At 42.4% G+C, this 23,835-nt stretch overlaps 1 protein-coding gene across 2 annotated transcripts; it reads left to right on the forward strand.

Moving 5' to 3' along the window:
- Positions 1–60: 60 nt before the first annotated feature.
- On the forward strand, positions 61–23,737 carry vps11 (VPS11 core subunit of CORVET and HOPS complexes). Of its 2 annotated transcripts, none has more exons than XM_055875948.1 (17): positions 61–517; positions 951–1,106; positions 1,519–1,667; positions 1,783–1,918; positions 2,026–2,189; positions 2,437–2,684; positions 2,992–3,193; positions 3,369–3,520; positions 4,830–5,016; positions 6,985–7,128; positions 7,304–7,507; positions 7,774–7,935; positions 8,174–8,307; positions 9,168–9,370; positions 11,212–11,383; positions 19,441–19,663; positions 21,858–23,737. In XM_055875948.1, exons 2-17 carry the CDS (start codon positions 965–967, stop codon positions 22,023–22,025), a joined length of 2,790 nt encoding a protein of 929 aa, XP_055731923.1. In that variant the 5' UTR covers positions 61–517; positions 951–964; the 3' UTR covers positions 22,026–23,737. The 2 variants fall into 2 exon arrangements, with proteins under 2 accessions (XP_055731923.1, XP_055731933.1); XM_055875958.1 differs by having other exon boundaries at positions 1,011–1,106.
- The last annotated feature ends 98 nt before the right edge of the window (positions 23,738–23,835 follow it).

Below are 23,835 nucleotides of genomic sequence, written 5' to 3' on the forward strand. Positions count from 1 at the left end.
TATCTAATGGAAACCACTAGAATCGCTGACTATGTTGGTGCTTTCAAGACTATTGGGGACTCGGCAAAAAACAAGGTGGAATCATGACGTCAGTGATCTTCAGGTCGAAAAGAGATACCCGAGTTCCCGATTTGGGATTCCGAGTTTGATGACGGTTCTAAACGACTTTCACTAGTCGGAGCTCGTTTTTTCCCGAGGTCGCAGTTGTTTTGAACGCACTGATGTCGGAAGTCAGAGATTTCCGATTTCCAAGTTGTTATGAATGCGGCAAGAGCCCGTCGTCCACATTCCAAGTACTACAGAGTAATAGGTCCTTTCGGTGATGGCTGTCGAGAACAACATTTTTGTCAATATGTGATTGATCCACGTTCAATTAATGAGCGTAAATTATATGACATTGTATTAAGGTGACCTATTGTGTCGTTGAGTACTAGTTGTTGTAGTCAAAAAAATGTGGAAGTCAATGTAATTTTTTTATTTTTTATTACTGATTGATTGATCGATCTGTTACTTACTGGTACGTGTTTTTCTTGATTTGAACGAGTTCTTAGCTTTACTTTATGTAAGTAATGTTTGTGACGCTAAATGTTTTTTAAATATGTAACCCAGGGACTACAGATGAAAATTAGCCAACGGGCTAAATCTGGCACATTTCTAGAAATGTTAGTTGATGTGCATTGTCCCTGTCAAATACATAAAATAAATAAGTGCGGGGGAAAACACTAATGAATGGGTGATATTTCAAAATGAACATGATCAACAGTTAACCACTTTATTTTGTGACACTCACCCTTATTGCCTGCCACCTACATTGATAAACATATTTATTTCGTGTGTTGATTGACATTTTATTTAAAAAATATATATAATTTACAATACTCTTCTTCCTCCTCCCCCTCTCTCACATGACTTGTGATGTGTATCACATGATTTCTTCCCTGCGGATACAGACAGTGCAAAGAAAATGGCTGCGTTCTTACAGTGGAGACGATTTGTGTTTTTTGATAAAGAGACGGTGAAGGACGCTGGAGATAATGGGAAGAACTTCGTCCTCCCCGTTGGCATATCTGCATGTGACTCGGGCCGGGGCCACATCGTTCTTGGAGATATCCTTTCAGTGGTTTCCATGACGTTAACATAGCATAGTTCATTTAGTTGGTCAATTCTAGCTAACGAACTTGCTACCCAGACATCCCTCTCAAGCAGTCTAGTTATTTTAAGCAAGTTAACTAATAACGTTAATGAAATTGAGTTTATATAGCCAAATTATGCTCATTGGCTAGCTGCAAGTAAGGGAATTATTATTGCTATACATGCTAGTCATACGACTAAGAAGAGTACATATTTACATTGCTTGTATTCATTACACTTCTTATTCCTATGGCTAATTTATATACATTTTAAGAGTATTCGAACATGGCCCTGCCTTTGTAATTGTCTCCTCTATCTCTAACCATGCAAATTGCCATTTGTCTCTCTTTATCTAAAATGATGCTTCCTTGAACCAGAATAAATTACATATGGACGGTCAGATCTGGTTTTTGACACGCTCCCTACAGTTGTCCTCCTTTCAGGCTTACAAGCTGAGAGTGACCCACCTATACCAGCTCAAGCAGCACAGCATTTTGGTCACGGTTGGGCAGGACGAGCAAGGAATTAACCCCCTGGTAAGACATTTAGTAGGATATATTTAATAGTGACTATCAAAAAACAGTACTTTAGTTTCCTTGGTAGTTATTTGTGAACTGTTACTAGAAACCCAGCTGTGTTACTGTTTGCCAGGTGAAGGTATGGAATCTGGACAAGCGTGACAGCGGGAATCCTCTGTGTACCAGAATATTCCCAGCAATTCCTGGGAACAAACCAACAGAGGTGTCCTGCCTCAGTGTACACGAGAACCTAAACTTTATGGCCATTGGTAAGTGGCATTTCTTCAGTACTACCTATGTCGCCTATAGTTTAGAATTGGTTTTGACATTTATGTTTGCGCCCTGTTATAAATTGATAATCCCCATGTCATTGCAGGCTTCACAGATGGCAGTGTGGTGTTGACAAAGGGTGACATAACCCGGGACAGGCACAGTAAAACCCTGACACTGCATGAGGGCACCTGTCCAATCACGGGCCTCGCTTTCCGTCAGCAGTGCAAAGTCACTCACTTATTTGTTGCCACTCTGGAAAAAGTCCACGTAAGTCATTTGAGCTCTTCAAATGTCACTCTGATAAATGAAGTCCATAGAAACAAGTATAAGATCAATTCAGGTTATTCATGTAAATTACAATTCAATATTTGAATGTCATATTTTCAAGGAGGATTTGAATTGATAGATTTGAAATGGCATTGACCCCATGCCTGTCGCCATACTACTTTTCCCTTGGAGCATGAGCACTAACTTGCTTCTGTTTCATTTGGTGTTGTTTCCACCCCATGACTAGTGCTACACTTTGTCGGTGAAGGAGTACCCTAAACTGGAACTGGACACCCACGGCTGTGCGCTGCGTTGCTCTGCGCTCACAGACCCCTCCCAGGACTCCCAGTTTATTGTCGCGGGGGACGAGTGTGTGTACCTTTACCAGCCTGATGAACGTGGGCCCTGTTTCGCTTTTGACGGGCACAAGCTACTGGCCCACTGGCACCGGGGCTACCTCCTGCTGCTCACCAGGGACACCAAGTCTCCCAACAAGTAAGAACAACTCTCTGATGGTGGCACAGCAGCCATTTCTATTGAACGGGTCCCCTAAGGTTCAAGGCCAGGGTCAGTATGAGTCCTTATAAATTTCAAAGGTTAGCCAAGTGTCATTTCCTTTTTTTATTGAAATGAAACAAGTCATTTTATACTATATCAATATATGTTGACTGTAAGTGGAAAGAATAAAACAGTAAGTTGTTTTTTGAGAAGAACAGCCCTTAAATATTCAACCAAACATGCATATGTTTAGGTGATATACTAACTCCTATGAAAATGCATTGAATACAAGTTCTGTACTCAGGTCTGAATTTGGGAGTAGAGAGACATCTCCTTCGGAGAAACAAATCTTGACAATCTATGACCTGGACAACAAGTTCATTGCCTACAGCGCTTCCTTTGATGACATCATCGACGTTCTGGCCGAATGGGGCTCCTTCTACATCCTGACTCGGGATGGAAAGATGTTTGTGCTGCAGGAGAAAGACACTCAGACCAAGCTAGAGGTTAGCCCAAAATACGCTGACTAACATCATGCCTTCTTTTCCCCTCCAATGTATTATGTTCAACTCGGCACCAGATTGAACTGGAAACTAGAAGACTACAGGTTTCAGATCCCAAGTATTGTTTACTACCATTGTGCCTTTAAGCAAGGCACTTAACGCTTCAATCTGTCTTTAGATGCTCTTCAAGAAGAATCTGTTTGTGATGGCCATCAACCTGGCTAAGAGCCAGCACTTGGACAGTGACGGGCTGTCTGAGATCTTCAGGCAGTACGGTGACCACCTTTACGTGAAGGGGGACCACGATGGAGCCATCCAACAGTACATCCGGTATGATCTCACCCAGGGGTTGATGTATCTAACTTCAACTTCATATTACATAGATAATAATACTACATACAGTACCAGTCAAAAGTTTGGACACCTACTCATTCAAGGGTTTTTCTTTATTTTTACTTTTTTCTACATTGGATGTCTTCACTATTATTCTACGAACTATGAAATAACACATGTAATTATGTAGTAACCAAAAAAGTGTTAAATCTAAATATATTTGAGATTCTTCAAAGTAGGCACCCTTTGCCTTGATGACAGCTTTCCACACTCTTGGCATTCTTTCAACCAGCTTCATGAGGAATGCTTTTCCAACAGTCTTAAAGGAGTTCCCACATATGCTGAGCACTTGTTGGCTGCTTTTCCTTCACTCTGCGGTCCAACTCATCCCAAACCATCTCAATTGGGTTGAGGTCGGGTGATTGTGGAGGCCAGGTCATCTGATGCAGCACTCATCACTCTCCCTCATTGTCAAATAGCCCTTACACAGCCTGGAGATGTGTTTTGGGTCATTGTCCTGTTGAAAAACATATGATAGTCCCACTAAGCGCAAACCAGATGGGATGGCGTATTGCTGCAGAATGCTGTGGTAGCCATGCTGGTTAAGTTTGCCTTGAATTCTAAGTAAATCACTGACAGTGTCACCAGCAAAGCACCCCCACATCATCTCCTCCATGCTTCACGATGGGAACCACACATGCAGAGATCATCCGTTCACCTACTCTGCGTCTCACAAAGACAAGGTGGTTGGAACCAAAAATCTAAAATTTGGACTCATCAGGCCAAAGGACAGATTTCCACTGGTCTAATGTCCATTGCTTGTGTTTCTTGGCCCAAGCAAGTCTCTTCTTATTGGTATCCCTTAGTAGTGGTTTCTTTGCAGCTATGTTTACGAACTTGGATGTACTGAAAGCTACCCACCCTCGTCTTAAACAAATAAATTCCTGTTAACATGATCAACAAGTTGCTTTTTTGCTAGTCCTTAAGCATTTAGATAGTCAGTTTGATTCTTGGTGGGGATGTGTAAGAGGTCAGTGTTCCCACTACCGTTGTATAGGCAAGGTGGGCTTTCCCAACTCAATTGCTTTAAATCGAACATGTTGGTATCAGAGGAAAAACAATGAAATGGAAAACCTACCGGTGTTTAATTAAAAGAGAAAATTGATTTTGTGCTCCAATAATGGGAGTAGACTGGCTGCCTGAAGTAAGTACTGAATGCAGACAGAAGGCAGTAGCAAAAGCCTCTGCCGTTGTGTTCCATAAAATGTCAATTGAAAACGCAACCTTTTTCCCCTCCCTCCCTCAGCACAATCAGGAAGCTGGAGCCCTCTTACGTAATCCGGAAGTTTCTGGATGCTCAGAGGATCCACAACCTGACGGCCTACCTCCAGGCCCTGCACCGGCAGTCGCTGGCCAATGCCGACCACACCACCCTGCTGCTCAACTGCTACACCAAGCTCAAGGACAGCTCTAAGCTTGAAGAGTTCATCAAGGTTAGCATTTAAACTGTAAGCCAAGGGTTAGTTAACGGTGTATGCAGGGGAGTTAACTGTGTGTGCAGGCTTTCATTCCGGGGCTTCAGATAATCATGGTCCAGACTAGAGGTCGACCGATTATGATTTTTCACTACCGATACTGATTATTGGAGGACCAAAAAAAGCAGATACTGATTAATTGTTCAATTTTTATATATATATATATATATATATACCTTAAGTCTGGGAGTAGTCGAAGCAGATGTGAGTGATGGCCTGGAACAAAAGCATACACACTGAGTAGCTCTCCAGGATCATAATCATTGCCCTGAGAAGGTTTCCAGGGTTTCAGAATACTATTTTGGATTCGAAAATGATGATAGAACACCTATTGCTGTATATGGACTAGAGGTCGACCGATTATGATTTTTCGATACCGATTATTGGAGGACAAAAAAAGCCGATACCGATTAATCGGCCGATTTTATTAAAAGCATTTTTTTATATATATATATGTCATACACACACACACATTTTTGTAATAATGACAATTGCAACAATACTGAATGAACAATGAACACTTTTATTTGAACTTAATATAATACATAAATACACACACACGCACACAGCTCTGAGAGTTTAAGTTACCTGTGATGAATGTTGAAAACAAAAACTTTAATTTATATATGCAGGAAATCCAATTTTAATAATGGGCATGGTAAGAATTGACAACCAAAGTTGGAGTCATAATTCCCATGACACCTAGCAAAATCTGAAAAGCGGTTCCTTCATTTATTCCATAGGATATTTTTAGATTCACTTAAAATAAGGTCTGTGTTTCGTGTAGGCTTACATCACCGTGCCAATTTTCTAACTGTGTAGATATCCACAGGACAAGGTAACTCTGATCAATATTGGGTAAATATAAGCGAAGATAAATGTTTTTGTAGAGTGGATTTATGAAAATATGTTGACAAACGTTACCTTATCCTAGTGAGATTTACACGGTTATGTATCAAAACGTGAAGGCGGTTTAAGCCTGCACGAAACACAGACCTTATTTGAAGTAGATCAAGACATTCTCTATGGAAGACATGAACGGTAAAATAACGAAGGAACCCCTTTCAAATTCAGCCTCAAGTTATTACAGGAATTATAACACGTCGACTATTTCTCTCTTAACCATATACCTTTGACTAATCCGGAAACTATCACCTCGAAAACAAAACGTTTATTCCGTTCCGTATTTTATCTAACGGGTGGCATCCATGAGTCTAAATATTCCTGTTACATTGCACAACCTTCAATGTTGTCATAATTACGTAAAATTCTGGCAAATTAGTTCGCAAAGAGCCAGGCGGCCCAAACTGTTGCATATACCCTGACTCTGCATGCAATGAATGCAAGAGAAATGACACAATTTCACCTTGAAATTGCCTGCTAACCTGGTTTAAAAATATATACTTGTGTATTGATTTTAAGAAAGGCATTGATGTTTATGGTTAAGTACACATTGGAGCAATGACAGTCATTGATTGATTGTTTTTTATAAGATAAGTTTAATGCTAGCTAGCAACTTACCTTAGCTTACTGCATTCGCTAACAGGCAGGCTCCTCGTGGAGTGCAATGTAATCAATGCAAGATTGGATCCCCCGAGCTGACAAGGTTAAAAATCTGTCTTTCTGCCCCGTCCTAGGCCGTCATTGAATATTAAGAATGTGTTCCTAACTGACTTGCCTAGTTATATAAAGATTAAACAAAGGTGTAAAAATAAAATAAAAAATAAAAAAATCGGCAAATCGTTGCCCAAAAATACAGATTTTCGATTGTTATGAAAACTTGAAATCGGCCCCGATTAATCGGCCATTCCGATTAATCGGTCGACCTCTAATATGGACAATAAATCGACAGATACTGTATGTATGACATCATGCACAGAAGGTCTCAACGCTCTGACATCTCCTTTCCCGTTCGACCCCCTTCAGAGCAGCGAGAGCGAGGTCCACTTCGACGTGGAGATTGCCATCAAGGTGCTGCGCCAGGCAGGCTACCACAGTCACGCAGTCTTCTTGGCCGAGAGGCACCAGCACCACAAGTGGTACCTGAAGATCCAGCTTGAGGACCTGAAGGTGAAAGAGACTAGAAAGTAATAGTGGATGTAGTAGTGTTAAGATGAGCTGTCTGAGCTAGATAAATGGACACCGGGTCCCCCCTGCTTACATGGCCGAACTGCCAGATCTCTTAATTTTGTCCCTGATAAAATCATTTTGCAAACCCCTTTGTCTCCATCTATGTTTCATACAGAACTACCAGGAGGCTTTGCGCTACATTGGACGACTTCCTTTCGACCAGGCAGAGAGCAACATGAAACGCTACGGCAAGACCCTGATGCACCATGTCCCCGACGGCACCACACTGCTTCTCAAGGGCCTGTGTACAGACTACCAGCCCAGCCGGGATGCCATGGAAAGAGACAGTCTGGACAGAGGCCCGGCGGTGGCCAAGAAGGTTAGCCGTTAGCGGTTAACCTTAACGGGCGGCCTCACCTCCCGGGCAGCTGAGCACATTAGTCCTAGCGTTACTAGTCTAGCAGCATTAGCACTTTGGACTTGAGATCCTTTCTCTAATTAAAGTGGCTTTATCAATTATGTGTAAGTAATGCAGCTTATATTGATAAGGATGGTACTACTTCTAATGGTAATGATGATAAAAAGCATGTATCATGGATAATAATGGTGGTACTAGCACTCACTGTACTTACCTTTATCTCCCAGGCAAATTCAGAGGAGTTCATCTCTGTGTTTGCTAATAACCCGCGGGAGCTAAGGGCCTTCCTGGAGCACATGATTGAGGTGGAGCCCTTCTCCTCTCAGGGAGTGTATGACACACTGCTAGAACTACGGCTGCAGGACTGGGCACATGAACAAGACTCTGAGGTGATGGGAACACACACAATAATTTGTACGGAAAACTGCCACGTGTTCACTCAAACGACCTAAACTCACATAGATATACATTTAACAAATGTTTCATATTAGGTGACATACCTGCAGCCTAAATTATTTGTTATTACATTTTCAGAACAAACACCTTTCCTTACCTTTTTGTCTGGAGTATCAAATGTTTGGTTTTGTCTGATCTGTCTGACTGTCCTCTTTCTATTTTGTCTGGCAGAGGAAGAAGGTCCTGCAGGGGGCAGCACTGTCCTTGCTGAGGAGCGACAACACCGTATTTGACAAGGCCCTCGTTCTGTGCCAGATGCACAACTTCAAAGAAGGGGTCCTGTACCTCTATGAGAAGGGCAAACTGTTAGTATTCCTGTCTCTAAACCTCTCTAGTCCGAAACACATGATCCCAATTCCAATATTTCTGCTTCTGCCTGAATTTTACACTCGTTCACTCCCCCCAGTGGATTTAAAACCATGCGATTGGTGTAACCTGAGTGTCTACCATTTAACGTCCAGAGCCAATGCTTTAAAGTTCATGAGGGAGGTGCAGACTTTGGAAGTGGTGAAAAAAGTACCCAATTGTCATACTTGAGTAAAAGTATAGATACCTTTTTAATAGAAAATGGCTGAAGTGAAAGGCACCAAGTGAAATACTACTAGAGTAAAGGTATTTGCTTTTAAATTTACTTAAGTATCAAAAGTAAATGTAATTGCTAAAATATTCTTAATGATCAAAAGTGCAAGTATAAATCATTTCAAATTCCATTATATTAAGCTGTCAGACGGCACCATTTTCTTGTTTTTTTAATATGCATGTACGTATAGCCATCAGTACATTCCAACATAATTTACAAACCAAGCATGTGTGTTTAATGAGTCCGCCAGATCAGAGGCAGTAGGGATGACCAGGGATGTTCTCTTGATAAGTGTGTGAACTGGACAATTTTCTTGTCCTGCTAAGCATTCAAAAAGTTATTTTGGGTGTCAGGGAAAATGTATGGAGTAAAAAGTATGTTATTTTCTATTGGAATGTTGTAAAGTAAAAGTTGTCAAATATAAATAGTAAAGTACAGATACCCCAAAAAATGACTTAAGTGGTACTTTAAAGTATTTTTACACAAGTACTTTAAACCACTGGACTTTTTGGACTTTATTGGTGTACTGATATTGTCAATGATGTAATTTGATTGATATAGTTGATGATGTCCCTCTTTCTCTAGGTACCAGCAGATCATGCACTACCACATGCAGAATGAGGAGTATGGCAAAGTAGTAGAGGCCTGCAAGCGCTACGGCGACCAGGAAGTATGCTTGTGGGAGCAGGCGCTGGGATACTTTGCCCGCAAAGAGGAGGACTGCAAGGCCTACATCAGCCAAGTCCTGGAGCACATTGACCAGAACAACCTGATGCCTCCCCTATTGGGTGAGCGTGAGCCAGTGGCTATATTTGCAGTTTTCCTCTGTATTTCTCCTTCTCTATAGATGAAGACTCTGGGGCTTTCTGTAGAGATTTGCCTACTAATCACTGCCTGAATTATATCAGACCTCACCAACTTAAAAGAAACTCAAACTTTCTTTGCGGTCTTTTGCCTCCACTTCCTGTCATTGAATGTCTCACTGGCTAGAGTGTTCAGTTCTATTTTGACGTCACATGTGCACATCCATGATAAACTTGCCAGGTTAAGTGAACCTTAACCCGGAAGTGCCTTCAGAAAGTATTCACACCCCTTGACTTTTTCCACATTTTGTTGTTACAACCTGAATTTAAAATGGGTTGAATTTAGATTTTGTCACTGGCCTACATGCAATTCCTGAATTAATGTCAAAGTGGAATTGTTCATTTTTTTTGGAACAAATGTATTAAAAATGAAAAGCGGAAGTGTCTTGAGTTGATAAGTATTCAACCCCTTTGTTAAGTCACATAAGTTGCATGGATTAACTCTGTGTGCAATAGATTTTTGAACGACTACCTCAACTCTATACTCTGCACGTACAATTATCCGTGAAGTCCCTCAGTCGAGCACTGAATTTCAAACACAGGTTTAACCAGAGGTTTTCCAAAGCCTCAAAAAGAACGGCACCTATTGGTAGATGGATTAAAAAAAAGGCTGATATCCAATATCCCTTAACTAATTAATTACATATTGGATAGTGTATCAATACAGGTAGCCTTCCTAACTCCGATGCCGGAGAGGATGGAAACAGCTCAGGGATTTTACCATGAGTCCATTGGTGACTTTAAAAGTTTAATGGCTGTGATAGGAGAACAATGTTGTTGAGCCAGCCTCCGTTAAGTTACTCCACAATACAAACCTAATTGACAGTGAAAGAAGGAAGCCTGTACAGAATAAAAATATTCCAAAACATACATCCTGTTTGCAACAAGGCACTAAAGTAATACTGCAAAAAACTTTTTGTCCTGAATACAAAGTGTTCTGTTTTGGGAAAATCCAATACAACACATTACTGGGTACCACACTCCATATTTTCAAGCACAGTGGTGGCAGCATCATGTTATGGGTATGCTTGTAATTGTTAAGGATTGGGGAGTTTTTCAGGATAAGAAAATAAACGGAATTGAGCCAAGCACAGGCAAAATCCTACAGGAAAACCTGGTTCAGTCTGCTTTCTACCAGACACTGTGATGAAATCACCTTTCAGCAGTACAATAACCTAAAACACAAGGCCAAATCTACACAGGAGTTTCTTACTAAGAAGACTGTGAATGTTCCTGAGTGGCAGAGTTAGTTTTGACTTAAATCTGCTTGAAAATCTATGGCAAGACTTAATGGGTTGTCTAGCAATGATCAACAAGCAATTTGACAGAGCTTGAAGAATTTTGAAAAGAACAATGGGCAAATGTTGCACAATCCAGGTGTGCAAAGCTCTTAGACTTACCCAGAAAGACTCACAGCTGTAATCGTTGCCAAAGGTGATTCTAACATGTACTGACTTGGGTGTGAATACTGATGTAAATGAGTTATTTCTGTATTTAATTTTAAAGTGTCTAAAATGTATTTACACTTTGTCATTGTGTGTAGATGTGTGAGGAACAAAAATATATTTAATCCATTTTGAATTCAGGCTGTAACACAACAAAATGTGGAACAAGTCATTGGGGGTGTGAATACTTTCTGAAGGTACTGTATATGCTCATAGGAAAATTACTTGGAGCATTATTATAGCAGAGTGGGATCATTTTATTGGGCACTGTTGCTAAGTTTGTTTGTGTGCACGCATGTCTATGCACGTGTTGGTCCACAGTGGTGCAGACGCTGGCACACAACTCCACAGCCACGCTGTCGGTCATCAAAGACTACCTGATCAACAAGCTGCAGAGGGAGAGCCAGCAGATTGAGGACGATGAGCGCAAGATCCGCCAGTACCGTGAGGAGACGGCCCACCTCCGCGCCGAGATCCAGGAACTCAGAAGCAGGTGAGGGACAGGACCATCCTAACCCAAGTCCAGTTCTAAAACAACACCTATCCCCTAGAGCTGGGTCTTGTTCACATATGGAGTTTCTTCCATGTTCCATCCATCCAGTTCATCTGACATGTATAAGGGGTGATAAGTGTCTAAGAAACACAATCTCAATTTGTTTGTTGGCTGCACTTCGATGCAAATTGTTACTGTACAAGGCTCCACATTAACGCTTGCCCGGCGCATGTAAAACATTTTTTGGACAAGCAGATTATAGATTTAAGTTGTCTGAATGGCCAAAAAAAACACTCAAATCACAATGACAAACAATTAGGTTCTTCCAATCACAATTGGATCAAAGTGTCCTCCGAATGCGATGTGTAGCACACTGTCCTCCCAATCTCTGCAGAGCGCATTGGAGTAGAATTATTGTAGGCCTGCATTGACCTGCACGAGCGGTCTTTCAATCCTGCAGTCACAGGGAAAAAATTATTTTTTTTTTTTTGGACCAACGTGAGTTGATCATTGCTAGTTAGTGAGTTATAGCACATTTTATGTCAGCACAGAAAATCCTGGAAAAGTCATGGTGTTTGCATCACCTGTGTGTGTGCAAGTGGGCTGTTGCCAGAGAAAGAGAGATTGCAGCAGCAGGTAAAATATTGGAATTAAACAGACTAACTAGATAACCAGCCAAACTACACAATATGCTTTGAATTGGCTGTTTCGCTAGGTAACTATTTAGCTATTTGCATATATTAATGTAATTGTCATGTCCGGTGTCCTAAAACTTTCCACCGGTACTCGTGTATAACTGCAAATGGCCGACACGCAGTTGATAGGGGTGCACAGTTGATGAAACGAATGCTGCACACTCCGATTTGTAAAACTCAAGCTCTCAAAATTGGGTGTTGAAAATGTGTTCTGACATTGTTGGAAAGCTGCCATTCTCCTCTATTCAATACGGACCATTTACTTCTGGCAATGTAAAAAAAATAATAATAATAATCTTAGAATAGCCTAATTGGCTTTCCGAGTGGCACAGCGGTCTAACGCTAAGAACCAGAATTACATTCATTTCCAATGAAACGCTGCATTTGCCAAATCTCAAATTTCTTGCAGTATTGCGTTGCAGAGGCAGTTGCAGTGCGTTCGGTGTAGTGCATACATTGGGTTTATCGAACATATGCGTCAAACTGTATGCATAGACAGCTTGACAGAAATGGTAGAAGTTGAAAATAAAGGAGAGCCGCACACTCTAGGAGCTCAGATGCAACATTTTTATGTCCAACGTTACGACAGGCAAGGTGTCTTCATCAGGGTATAATCAAACACTGCAGGGTGACTCGTTTATATAGTGTCAAAAGACACACACACACACAGGTGTCTGTAATCATGGCCAAGTATGGCCTAATATCATTGGTTAATTCTCAAATATTAAAATGACATGCAAAGAACATACCAAAAACAAATGAATAGCATACGATCATAGATTAAATTTAGACATAAGCCTACAAAAAATTACAATGGCAAAGTCACAATCACAAGAATGGCTTCAGATCAAAGTCTACGTTGAGACCGAAGGGAGCAAGGGTCTTTAAATTAAAGATCCAGGCAGCCTCTCGTTTTAACAATAAGTTATCGAGGTCACCCCCTCTCCTAGGGAGGGTGACATGTTCGATGCTAATATAACGCAGAGACGAAATCGAGTGGTTTGCTTCAAAAAAGTGGGCCGCAACTGGGTAAGTCAAGTTTTTGCACCTAATGGTGCTACGATGCTCTGAGATACGTGCTTTGTTTTACCCACATAATTTTTAGAGGAGAACGTAATAACACCTTTTGATTGGGATCTGTTTCCCTTTTTGGGGGTGTTTGAAGGATCTACATTTGTAAGTGCCATTGCATTGAGCACAGCCATTACACTTGTAGTTTCCATCCAGTAGGGGCGGAAAATACACGTTGTGCAGCCATCTTGGGGTGGTAAATCAGAGTGTACCAATTGGTCTCTGAGATTCTGCCCCGCGAGAATACGACCAAGGGAAGGTCTGAAAACACATTATCGAGACTATCATCGGATGTAAGAATGTGCCAATGTTTGAACGATTCCCTTAATTTGTTCAGAGCACTTTGAATAGCGGGTAGTTAGAACGCAAGAATGTTTTTTTTTTACGAGACTGACCTTGAAAAAGGTCATGTCTCGTTTTTGTTTTGAATTTTCTCAATGGCAGTATTAATCTGATAATTGTTGTACCCCCGCTCCTTGAATTTTCTTTGTGTTTCAGCTATATTTCTGTCAATCTGATTTGTTTTTTGCAAATTCTTTTGATTCGACAGAATTGGTTGTAGGGCAAACTATCTTTACCATATCCAACCCTGCAGTTCCACCACCCACATATGCGATGACATCACCTGGTTTCAATGATGTTTCTAGAGACAAGATCTCTCTCATCATCACTCAATACCTAGGTTTACCTCCACTGTATTCACATCCTACCATACCTTTGTCTGTACATTATTCCTTTAAACTATTTTATCGCCCCCAGAAACTTCCTTTTACTCTCTGCTCTGGTAGCTCTAGGCGACCAATTCTCATAGCGTTTAGCCGTACCATTATCCTACTTCTCCTCTGTTCCTCTGGTGATGTAGAGGTGAATCCAGGCCCTGCAGTACCTGGCTCCACTCCTATTCCCCAGGCGCTCTCTTTTGATGACTTCTGTAACCGTAATAGCCTTGGCTTCATGCATGTTAACATTAGGAGCCTCCTCCCTAAGTTTGTTTTGTTCACTGCTTTAGCACACTCTACCAACCCGGATGTTTTAGCCGTGTCTGAATCCTGGCTTAGAAAGACCACCAAAAATTCAGACATTTTTATCCCCAATTACAATATTTTCAGACAAGATAGAACGGCCAAAGGGGGCGGTGTTGCAATCTACTGCAAAGACTGCCTGCAGAGTTCTGTTATACTATCCAGGTCTGTTCCCAAACAATTTGAACTTCTACTTTTAAAAATCCACCTCTCTAAAAACAAGTCTCTCACCGTTGCCGCCTGCTATAGACCACCCTCTGCCCCCAGCTGTGCTCTGGACACTATATGTGAACTGATTGCCCCCCATCTATCTTCAGAGCTCGTGCTGCTAGGCGACCTAAATTTGAACATGCTCAACACCCCAGCCACCCTACAATCTAAGCTTGATGCCCTCAATCTCACACAAATTATTAATGAACCTACCAGGTACCACCCCAATTCCGTAAACACGGGTACCCTCATAGATATCATCCTAACAAACTTGCCCTCCAAATACACCTCTGCTGTTTTTAACCAAGATCTCAGCGATCACTGCCTCATTGCCTGCATCCGTAATGGGTCAGCGGTCAAACGACCTCCACTCATCACTGTCAAACGCTCCCTGAAACACTTCAGCGAGCAGGCCTTCCTAATTGACCTGGCCGGGGTATCCTGGAAGGATATTGATCTCATCCCGTCAGTAGAGGATGCCTGGTCATTTTTTAAAAATGCCTTCCTCACCATCTTGAATAAGCATGCCCCATTCAAGAAATTTAGAACCAGGAACAGATATAGCCCTTGGTTCTCTCCTGACCTGACTGCCCTTAACCAACAGAAAAACATCCTATGGCGTTCTGCATTAGCATCGAACAGCCCCCGTGATATGCAACTTTTCAGGGAAGCCAGAAACCAATATACACAGGCAGTTAGAACAGCCAAGGCTAGCTTTTTCAAGCAGAAATTTGCTTCCTGCAACACAAATTCAAAAAAGTTCTGGGACACCGTAAAGTCCATGGAGAATAAGAACACCTCCTCCCAGCTTCCAACCGCCCTGAAGATAGGAAACACTGTCACCACCGACAAATCCACTATAATTGAGAATTTCAATAAGCATTTTTCTACGGCTGGCCATGCTTTCCACCTGGCTACCCCTACCCGGGACAACAGCACTGCCCTCCCCTCTGCTACTCGCCCAAGCCTTCCCCATTTCTCTTTCTCCCAAATACAGTCAGCTGATGTTCTTAATGAGCTGCAAAATCTGGACCCTTACAAATCAGCCGGGCTAGATAATCTGGACCCTTTCTTTCTAAAACTATCTGCTGAAATTGTTGCCACCCCTATTACTAGCCTCTTCAACCTCTCTTTCGTGTCGTCTGAGATCCCCAAAGATTGGAAAGCAGCTGCGGTTATCCCCCTCTTCAAAGGGGGGGACACCCTTGACCCTAACTGCTACAGACCTATATCTATCCTACCCTGCCTTTCTAAGGTCTTCGAAAGCCAAGTCAACAAACAGATTACCGACCATTTCGAATCACACCACACCTTCTCCGCTATGCAATCTGGTTTCAGAGCTGGTCATGGGTGCACCTCAGCCACGCTCAAGGTCATAAACGATATCGTAACCGCCATCGATAGGAAACAATACTGTGCAGCCGTATTCATTGACCTGGCCAAGGCTTTTGACTCTGTCAATCACCACATCCTCATTGGCAGACTCGACAGCCTTGGTTTCTCTAATGATTGCCTCGCCTGGTTCACCAACTACTTCTCTGATAGAGTCCAGTGTGTCAAATCGGAGGGTCTGTTGTCCGGGCCTCTGGCAGTCTCTATGGGGGTGCCACAGGGTTCAATTCTTGGACCGACTCTCTTCTCTGTTTACATCAATGATGTCGCTCTTGCTGCTGGTGATTCTCTGATCCACCTCTACGCAGACGACACTATTCTGTATACTTCTGGCCCTTCTTTTGACACTGTGTTAACAACCCTCCAGGCGAGCTTCAATGCCATACAACTCTCCTTCCGTGGCCTCCAACTGCTCTTAAATACAAGTAAAACCAAATGCATGCTCTTCAACCGATCGCTGCCTGCTCCTGCCCGCCTGTCCAACATCACTACTTTGGACGGCTCTGACTTAGAATATGTGGACAACTACAAATACCTAGGTGTCTGGTTAGACTGTAAACTCTCCTTCCAGACCCACATCAAACATCTCCAATCCAAAGTCAAATCTAGAATTGGCTTCCTATTCCGCAACAAAGCATCCTTTACTCATGCTGCCAAACATACCCTTGTAAAACTGACCATCCTACCAATCCTCGACTTCGGTGATGTCATTTACAAAATAGCCTCCAAAACCCTACTCAATAAATTGGATGCAGTCTATCACAGTGCCATCCGTTTTGTCACCAAAGCCCCATATACTACCCACCACTGCGACCTGTACACTCTCGTTGGCTGGCCCTCGCTTCATACTCGTCGCCAAACCCATTGGTTCCAGGTCATCTACAAGACCCTGCTAGGTAAAGTCCCCCCTTATCTCAGCTCGCTGGTCACCATAGCAGCACCTACCCGTAGCACGCGCTCCAGCAGGTATATCTCTCTAGTCACCCCCAAAACCAATTCTTCCTTTGGACGCCTCTCCTTCCAGTTCTCTGCTGCCAATGACTGGAACGAACTACAAAAATCTCTGAAACTGGAAACACCTATCTCCCTCACTAGCTTTAAGCACCAGCTGTCAGAGCAGCTCATAGATTACTGCACCTGTACATAACCCATCTACAATTTAGCCCAAACAACTACCTCTTTACCTACTGTATTTATTTATTAATTTATTTTGCTCCTTTGCACCCCATTATTTCTGTCTCTACTTTGCACTTTCTTCCAATGCAAACCAACCATTCCAGTGTTTTTTTTTAGTTTTTTTTTACTTGCTGTGTTGTACTCACTTCGCCTCCATGGCCTTTTTATATTTTTATTTATTTATACATATATCTGTTTGCCTTCACCTCCCTTATCTCACCTCACTTGCTCACATTGTATATAGACTTATTTTTGTATTTTTTTCACTGTATTATTGACTATATGTTTGTTTTTACTCCATGTGTAACTATGTGTTGTTGTATGTGTCGAACTGCTTTGCTTTATCTTGGCCAGGTCGCAATTGTAAATGAGAACGTGTTCTCAATTTGCCTACCTGGTTAAATAAAGGTTAAATAAATAAATAAATAAAAATCTTTCAAGGGAAGTGGGTGACGACTGTCAGCCCTCGACAAACGGTTACGATCAGTAGGTTTCCTGTGAAGATTAGTGTATGGAACATTATTTTCACACAAGATCAAAAGATCAAGAAAACTGATTTGACCTGTATCAGATTGCATAGTAAATCTCAAATTGAATGTTGAACTTTTGTTGCATACATATGATGCGTACTATTTTGCGCAACGACACGGTCTGTGTGTTCAAAGCGTAAGGCACTGCATCGCAGTGCTTGAGGCGTCACTACAGCCCCAGGTTCAATCTGAGGCTGTGTCACAGCCGGCCGTGACCGGGAGACCAATAAGGTGGTGCACAATTGGCCCAGCGTCGTCTGGGTTAAGGGAGGGTTTGGCCGGCCGGGATTTCCTTGTCCCGTCGCGCTGTAGCAACTCCTTGTTGCAGGCCAGGCGCCTGCAAGCTGACTTCGGTCGCCAGTTAGACGGTGTTTCCTCCGACACATTGGTGTGGCTGGCTTCCGGGTTTAAGCTAGCAGTGCGGCTTGGCAGGGTCTTGTTTCGGAGGAAGCATTGCTCTCGACCTTCGCCTCTCCCGATTTCCGTAGGGGAGTTGCAGTGATAGGACAAGACTCTAACTACCAATTGGATATCCCTAAAAAGTACCTAAAAGAAAAACCTAATTGACAAGTAACTCCTATGCTGTCAAGGTCTCGCATGAAAACTTAATATTCTAGCCTTGTAAATATACTGAACAAAAATATAAATACAACAATTTCAATGATTTTACTGAGTTACAGTTTTATATATAAGAAAATAAGTCAATTGAAATATATTAATTAGGCCCTAATCTATGGATTTCACATGACTGGGCAGGGGTGCAGCCATTGGTGGATCCAGCCAATCAGAATTAGTTTTCCAGACAAAAGGGATTTATTACAGCCAGAAATACTTCTCAGTTTCATCAGCTCTCTGGGTGGCTGGTCTCAGCTAATCACGCAGGTGAAGCAGCTGGATGTGGAGGTCCTGGGCTGAAGTTGTTACCCGTGGACTGTGGTTGTGAGTCCGGTTGGACGTACTGACATATTTGATAAAGCGATGGAGGCAGCTTATGGTAAAGAAATGAACATTCAATTCTCTGGCAACAGCTCTGGTGGACTTTTCTGCAGTCAGCATGCCAATTGCACGCTCCCTCAACTTGAGACATCTGTGGCATTGTGTTGTGTGACAACTACTCATTTTAGAGTGGTATTTTATTGTCCCCAGCACAAGCCGCACCTGTGTATTGATCATGCTGTTTAATTAGCTTCTTGATATTACCACACCTGTCAGGTGGATGGATTATCTTGGCAAAGGAGAAATGCTCACTAACAGGGATGTAAACAAATGTGTGCACAATTTGAGAGAAATAAGCTTGTTGTGCGTATGGAAAATGTCTGGGATCTTTTACTTCAGTTCATGAAACATAGGACTAACACTACATGTTGCATTCATATTTTTGTTCAGTATAGATTAACTTGTTTTAGTTAGATACTTTGCTTTGAAGTCACCCACCTTAGCCATTTGATCCCTGAAGACAAATAGTATTTGGTTGTAATTGTAATGTTGTAGGGTGGCCAACAATCCTCCAGGAAAGTCCAGGAGAGCTACTGGGTGTGCAGGATTTTGCTCCAGCCCTGCTCTAACACACCAGATTGTAAAAAAAATCAGCTGCTCAACAGGACCTTGATAAGCTGACTCGGTATGTTTGCACAGGGTTGGATCAAAGTCCTGCACACCCAGTAGCGCTCCAGATGGAGGTGAGTGGCAGGTGATATAATACATGGGATCAGAGACCAGCAGCTTTCTATTGTCAATACCAGTGATTTAATAATAATTTTTATTTTGTGAAGTGGTTCCTAACATCATACAACACAATCTTGTCACTTTTTTGGCCCATGGGCTTACAGACCTTTTTTGGGGGGGAACAAGTGACTTGAGCTTTTGTTCATGTCAAGCCCTACTGTATTTTGAATGCTTGATTTGACCTCACGAAGACCATTACATGAAACTGTACTGATTTTCTCTTTTCTCTCTCACAGCGCAAAGATTTTCCAGAAGACCAAGTGCAGCATGTGCAACAGCCCCCTCGAGCTGCCCTCTGTTCACTTTCTGTGCAGTCACTCCTTCCACCAGCACTGCTTTGAGAGCTACGCCGAGAGTGAGGCCGAGTGTCCCACCTGCACACCGGAAAACCGGAAGGTCATGGACATGCTGCGGGCCCAGGACCAGAAACGAGACCTGCATGACCACTTCACCAGACAGGTGAAACACACACTGACAGCCCTAGTCACTACACTTTCTTTGTGTGTTTGTTGAGCTGTCCAGTGACACGAGCCTACCAGATGAGCTAAACTACTTTGAGGCAAATAACACTGAAACATGCATAAGAGCACCAGCTGTTCCGGAAGACTGTGTGATCACGCTCTCCGCAGCCGTTATGAGTAAGGCCTTTAAACAGGTCAACATTCACAAGGCTGCAGGACCAGATGGATTACCAGGACGTATACTGCGAGCATGCACTGACCAACTGGGAAGTGTCTTCACTGATATGTTCAAACTCTCCTTGTCCGAGTCTGTAGTACCAACATGTTTTAAGCAGACCACCATAGTGCCTGTGCCCAAGAACACTAAGGTAACCTGCCTAAACGACTACCGACCCGTAGCACCTATGTAGCCATGAATTGCTTTGATAGACTGGTCATGGCTCATATCAACACCATTATCCCAGAAACCCTAGACCCACTCCTATTTGCATACCGCACCAACAGATCCACAGTTGGTGCAATTTCTATTGCACTCCACACTGCCCTTTCCCACCTAGACATAAGGAACACCTATGTGAGAATGCTATTAATTGACTACAGCGCAGCATTCAACACCATAGTGCCCTCGACGCTCATCAATAAGTTAAGGACCCTGGGACTAAACACCTCCCTCTGCAACTGGATCCTAGACTTCCTGATGGGCTGCCCCCAGGTGGTAAGGGTAGGTAACAACACATCCACCATGCTGATCCTCAAAACAGGGGCCCCTCAGGGGTGCGTGCTCAGTCCCCTCCTGTACTCCCTATTCACTCATGACTGCACGGCCAGGCACAACTCCAACACCATCATTAAGTTTGCTGATGACACAACTGTGGTAGGCCTGATCACCGACAACGACGAGACAGCCTATTGGTAGGAGGTCAGAGACCTGGTCGAGTGGTGCCAGGACAGCAACCTCACCCTCAACATGATCAAGACAAAGGAGATGATTGTGAACAACAGGAAAAGGCGGACCGAGCATACCCATTCTCATCGACGGGGTTGCAGTGGCGCTGGTTGAGAGCTTCAGGTTCCTTGGTGTCCACATCACCAACAAACTAACATTGTCCAAGCACACCAGTCGTGAAGAGGGCACGACAAAACCTATTCCCTCTCAGGAGACTGAAAAGATTTGGCATGGGTCCTCAGATCCTCAAAAGGTTCTACAGCTGCACCATCGAGAGCATCCTGACTGGTTGTATCACTGCCTGATATGGCAACTGCTCGGCCTCTGACCACAAAGCACTACAGAGGTACTGGGCTGTTCGCACTACCATCACTGGGGCCAAGCTTACTGCCATCCAGGACCTCTATACCAGACGGTATCAGTGAAAGGCCCTAAAAATTGTCAGACTCCAGCCACCCTAGTCATAGACTGTTCTCTCTTCTACCGCACGGCAAACAGTACAGGAGCGCCAATTCTAGGTCCAAGAGGCTTCTAAACAGCTTCTAGCCCCAAGCCATAAGACTCCTGAACACCTAATCAAATGGCTACCCAGACTATATGCATCCCCCCCTCTTTTATACCGCTGCTACTCTCTGTTGTTATCATCTATGCATAGTCACTGTAATAACTCTACCTACATGTACATACTACCTCAACTAACCGGTGCCCCCGCACATTGATTCTGTACCGGTACCCCCCTGTATATAGTCTCGCTATTGTTATTTTACTGCTGCTCTTCAATTACTTTTATTTATTTTTATCTGTATTTGTTTAAACTGCATTGTTGTTTCGGGACTCGTAAGTATGCATTTCACTGTAAGGTCTACTACACCTGTTGTATTCGGCACATGTGACTAATAACATTTGATTTGATATTTTGTGGTAACTGCTGAGGGGGGTGACTAAAGTGAAAATACCCTCTTTGCTTGCCTTTTCTTGTTCTCTCTCGCTCCCTCTTTTGTGTTTAAGTATGTTTTATTGGCACATGACTTGAAACTACAACAAAGTTTTATATACTGTAGTAGTCATTAGTCATTCAATAAGACGTAGTAATAGTGCAACACTTAATCTATCAAGTCCAAAGATCAATATAAAGTTCACTACTATAAGAGGAAAGCTAATAGAACACAAAAGATCATTTTTTTTCAGAACTGATGAGTACGCTATCATTTCTTTATCCTGGCTCACTTATTTCTATGCATTTCAGCTGCGGTGCTCCAATGATGGTTTCTCCGTGGTGGCGGACTACTTTGGCCGTGGGGTGTTCAACAAGCTAACCCTGGTCACCGACCCGCCGGGCAGCAAGGTGGGGGCGGGAAGCCTGGAGGCAGACCTGCAGAGGGACCTACTCATCCACACCAAGAGGAACACTTGAGGGCCACAGGGCACAATGGATACAACAGCTTGCAACTGTACACTATTACCCTTTTCACACTCATGCTGACCCAAACCAAGCTGGGCTGGCTCTGATATTTTATTTTCAGATTGTCCTTTTTAGCACAGTTGATTTGTGTGGCTCGGCTTGGTTCAACTCCGTTGTGTGAAAAGCCCTTAGGTTCTGTGTTTTGCTGTCCGCTGCTCAAGCTAAGAATAAACTACTATACCCAGCTGCAATGGGGTCCCTGACCCATCGTGCTTTGTTCTGTAGTTCAGGATGCCACAATATTTAGTCAAGATAAATCAGTCATGCTCCTGTCGCAACATCAGTAAGAGATGTGTTGCTAGTTTCTGTTTCTATGCCAGGAGTTTCATGAATGTGTGATCGTGTTCTGATGCATGTTACTTAACACGTCTGTGCATCTGGGTTGTGTTTATTAGGTGAAGTAACGGAAAACGTTTTTGCAACGTGCAATGAATATGAGCATTACTTATTGTACAGGTAGTTGCTGTTTTCTTCAATTTGGCACCTAATAAACACAACCCTGGTCCAAGCACAGAGGTTCAGAATGAAGGGTTGTTGGGTGGATTTTGTTTGTATGCACTTGATTTATGTGTAATGTCTTTGAGCACTCTGTAATTTGCAAACTTAACTTAGTTAGAATTTGTATTTTTTAAAAGAAGACTAACTCTTGAAATAAATGTGGCTTATTGATACTGGGAGTGTACAGATAGAGGCATTTTATTCCTTGTTGTGCCTTCTTGAAATGCTGTGTGCATGTATTTATTCCAAATGGGATGTGTCATGCCATCTCATATTTGGGTTTTATACCATGGCCTTGTTGAATACTCTTTTCTGATTGGCTTGAAGGGCATTCTCAAGCGTGCATTATTTCCCTATCTATATCAGCACGTATAATTAAATCGCTATAGTTCATGCTTACATGTTTTGTTTGAGCTGGTTTTGAAACCAAAAGTCGAATTGAAAACCATTGGCATTGTTGAATTTGATGTTCATAATAGCAAGCTAGGACTGATGGTTTGGTTAGCTAAACTAACATGTGTATGTTTGGTTACCATAGCAACTACTGTGGCTATCTAGTAAACTTACTAGGAACTTCAGTGGATGTTGAACACATTTCTACCAACACATTTCTAGTGGAAACTGTGTTAAATTATAGCCATGGTTTAAAATAGATAATCAACTCCGGGCTCTATGCATCCTCTGTAAAATATTGCAACTCCATGGACGGTCAGTTCCACTCAGCTAGGGCATAGTGGAACACACCTTACACATTGTTCATTATCTTCTATAGAACGCATAGCCATTTGTTGATTATCCCTTACTTATAAAAATGTAGTCCATCTCACACTATACTTTTTGAAGTCTGAATTTGGCTATCCCCAAACATTAATGTCTTTAATACACTTCTCTTCAAAGTGACTGCCAGAAATGTGCATGTTGTGGCTGGTGAGACATTTTGCCTAGATAGTGTGGTATCAACCAGTGATTCTGTAATGTCTTTGTATCAATCCATTTATGTTGTATATAGATTTGACCTGCACATTACCTGAATAATGAATGAACTAGCTACATGTCATATGCTTAAAATTCTAGTTCTATGCATTAGCATACTTGAAATGTGTCACATAAATGATCATGTTTAAAAATGTGTGTGCTTATCTAAATAAATGTGCACAGATATTCAAGTCAATGGTCTGTGTAATCATTGTGTGACCGTTTGTTTTATTAACCAATGTATGGTACATCTCAGTTGAGGTTGCTGAGGGGAGGTTGACTTATAATA

Source organism: Salvelinus fontinalis, chromosome 2 (assembly GCF_029448725.1).
Source record: "Salvelinus fontinalis isolate EN_2023a chromosome 2, ASM2944872v1, whole genome shotgun sequence".
In the NCBI taxonomy this organism is placed as follows: domain Eukaryota; kingdom Metazoa; phylum Chordata; class Actinopteri; order Salmoniformes; family Salmonidae; genus Salvelinus; species Salvelinus fontinalis.

Bases quoted from the DNA above. Each gene is read 5' to 3' on its own strand.
- vps11 (XM_055875948.1), top strand. From the start codon at position 965: ATGGCTGCGTTCTTACAGTGGAGACGATTTGTGTTTTTTGATAAAGAG. The intron at 1,668-1,782 runs GTAAGACATTTA...ACTGTTTGCCAG, and splicing joins AGCAAGGAATTAACCCCCTG to GTGAAGGTATGGAATCTGGA. The intron at 8,308-9,167 runs GTTAGTATTCCT...CTCTTTCTCTAG, and splicing joins CTCTATGAGAAGGGCAAACT to GTACCAGCAGATCATGCACT.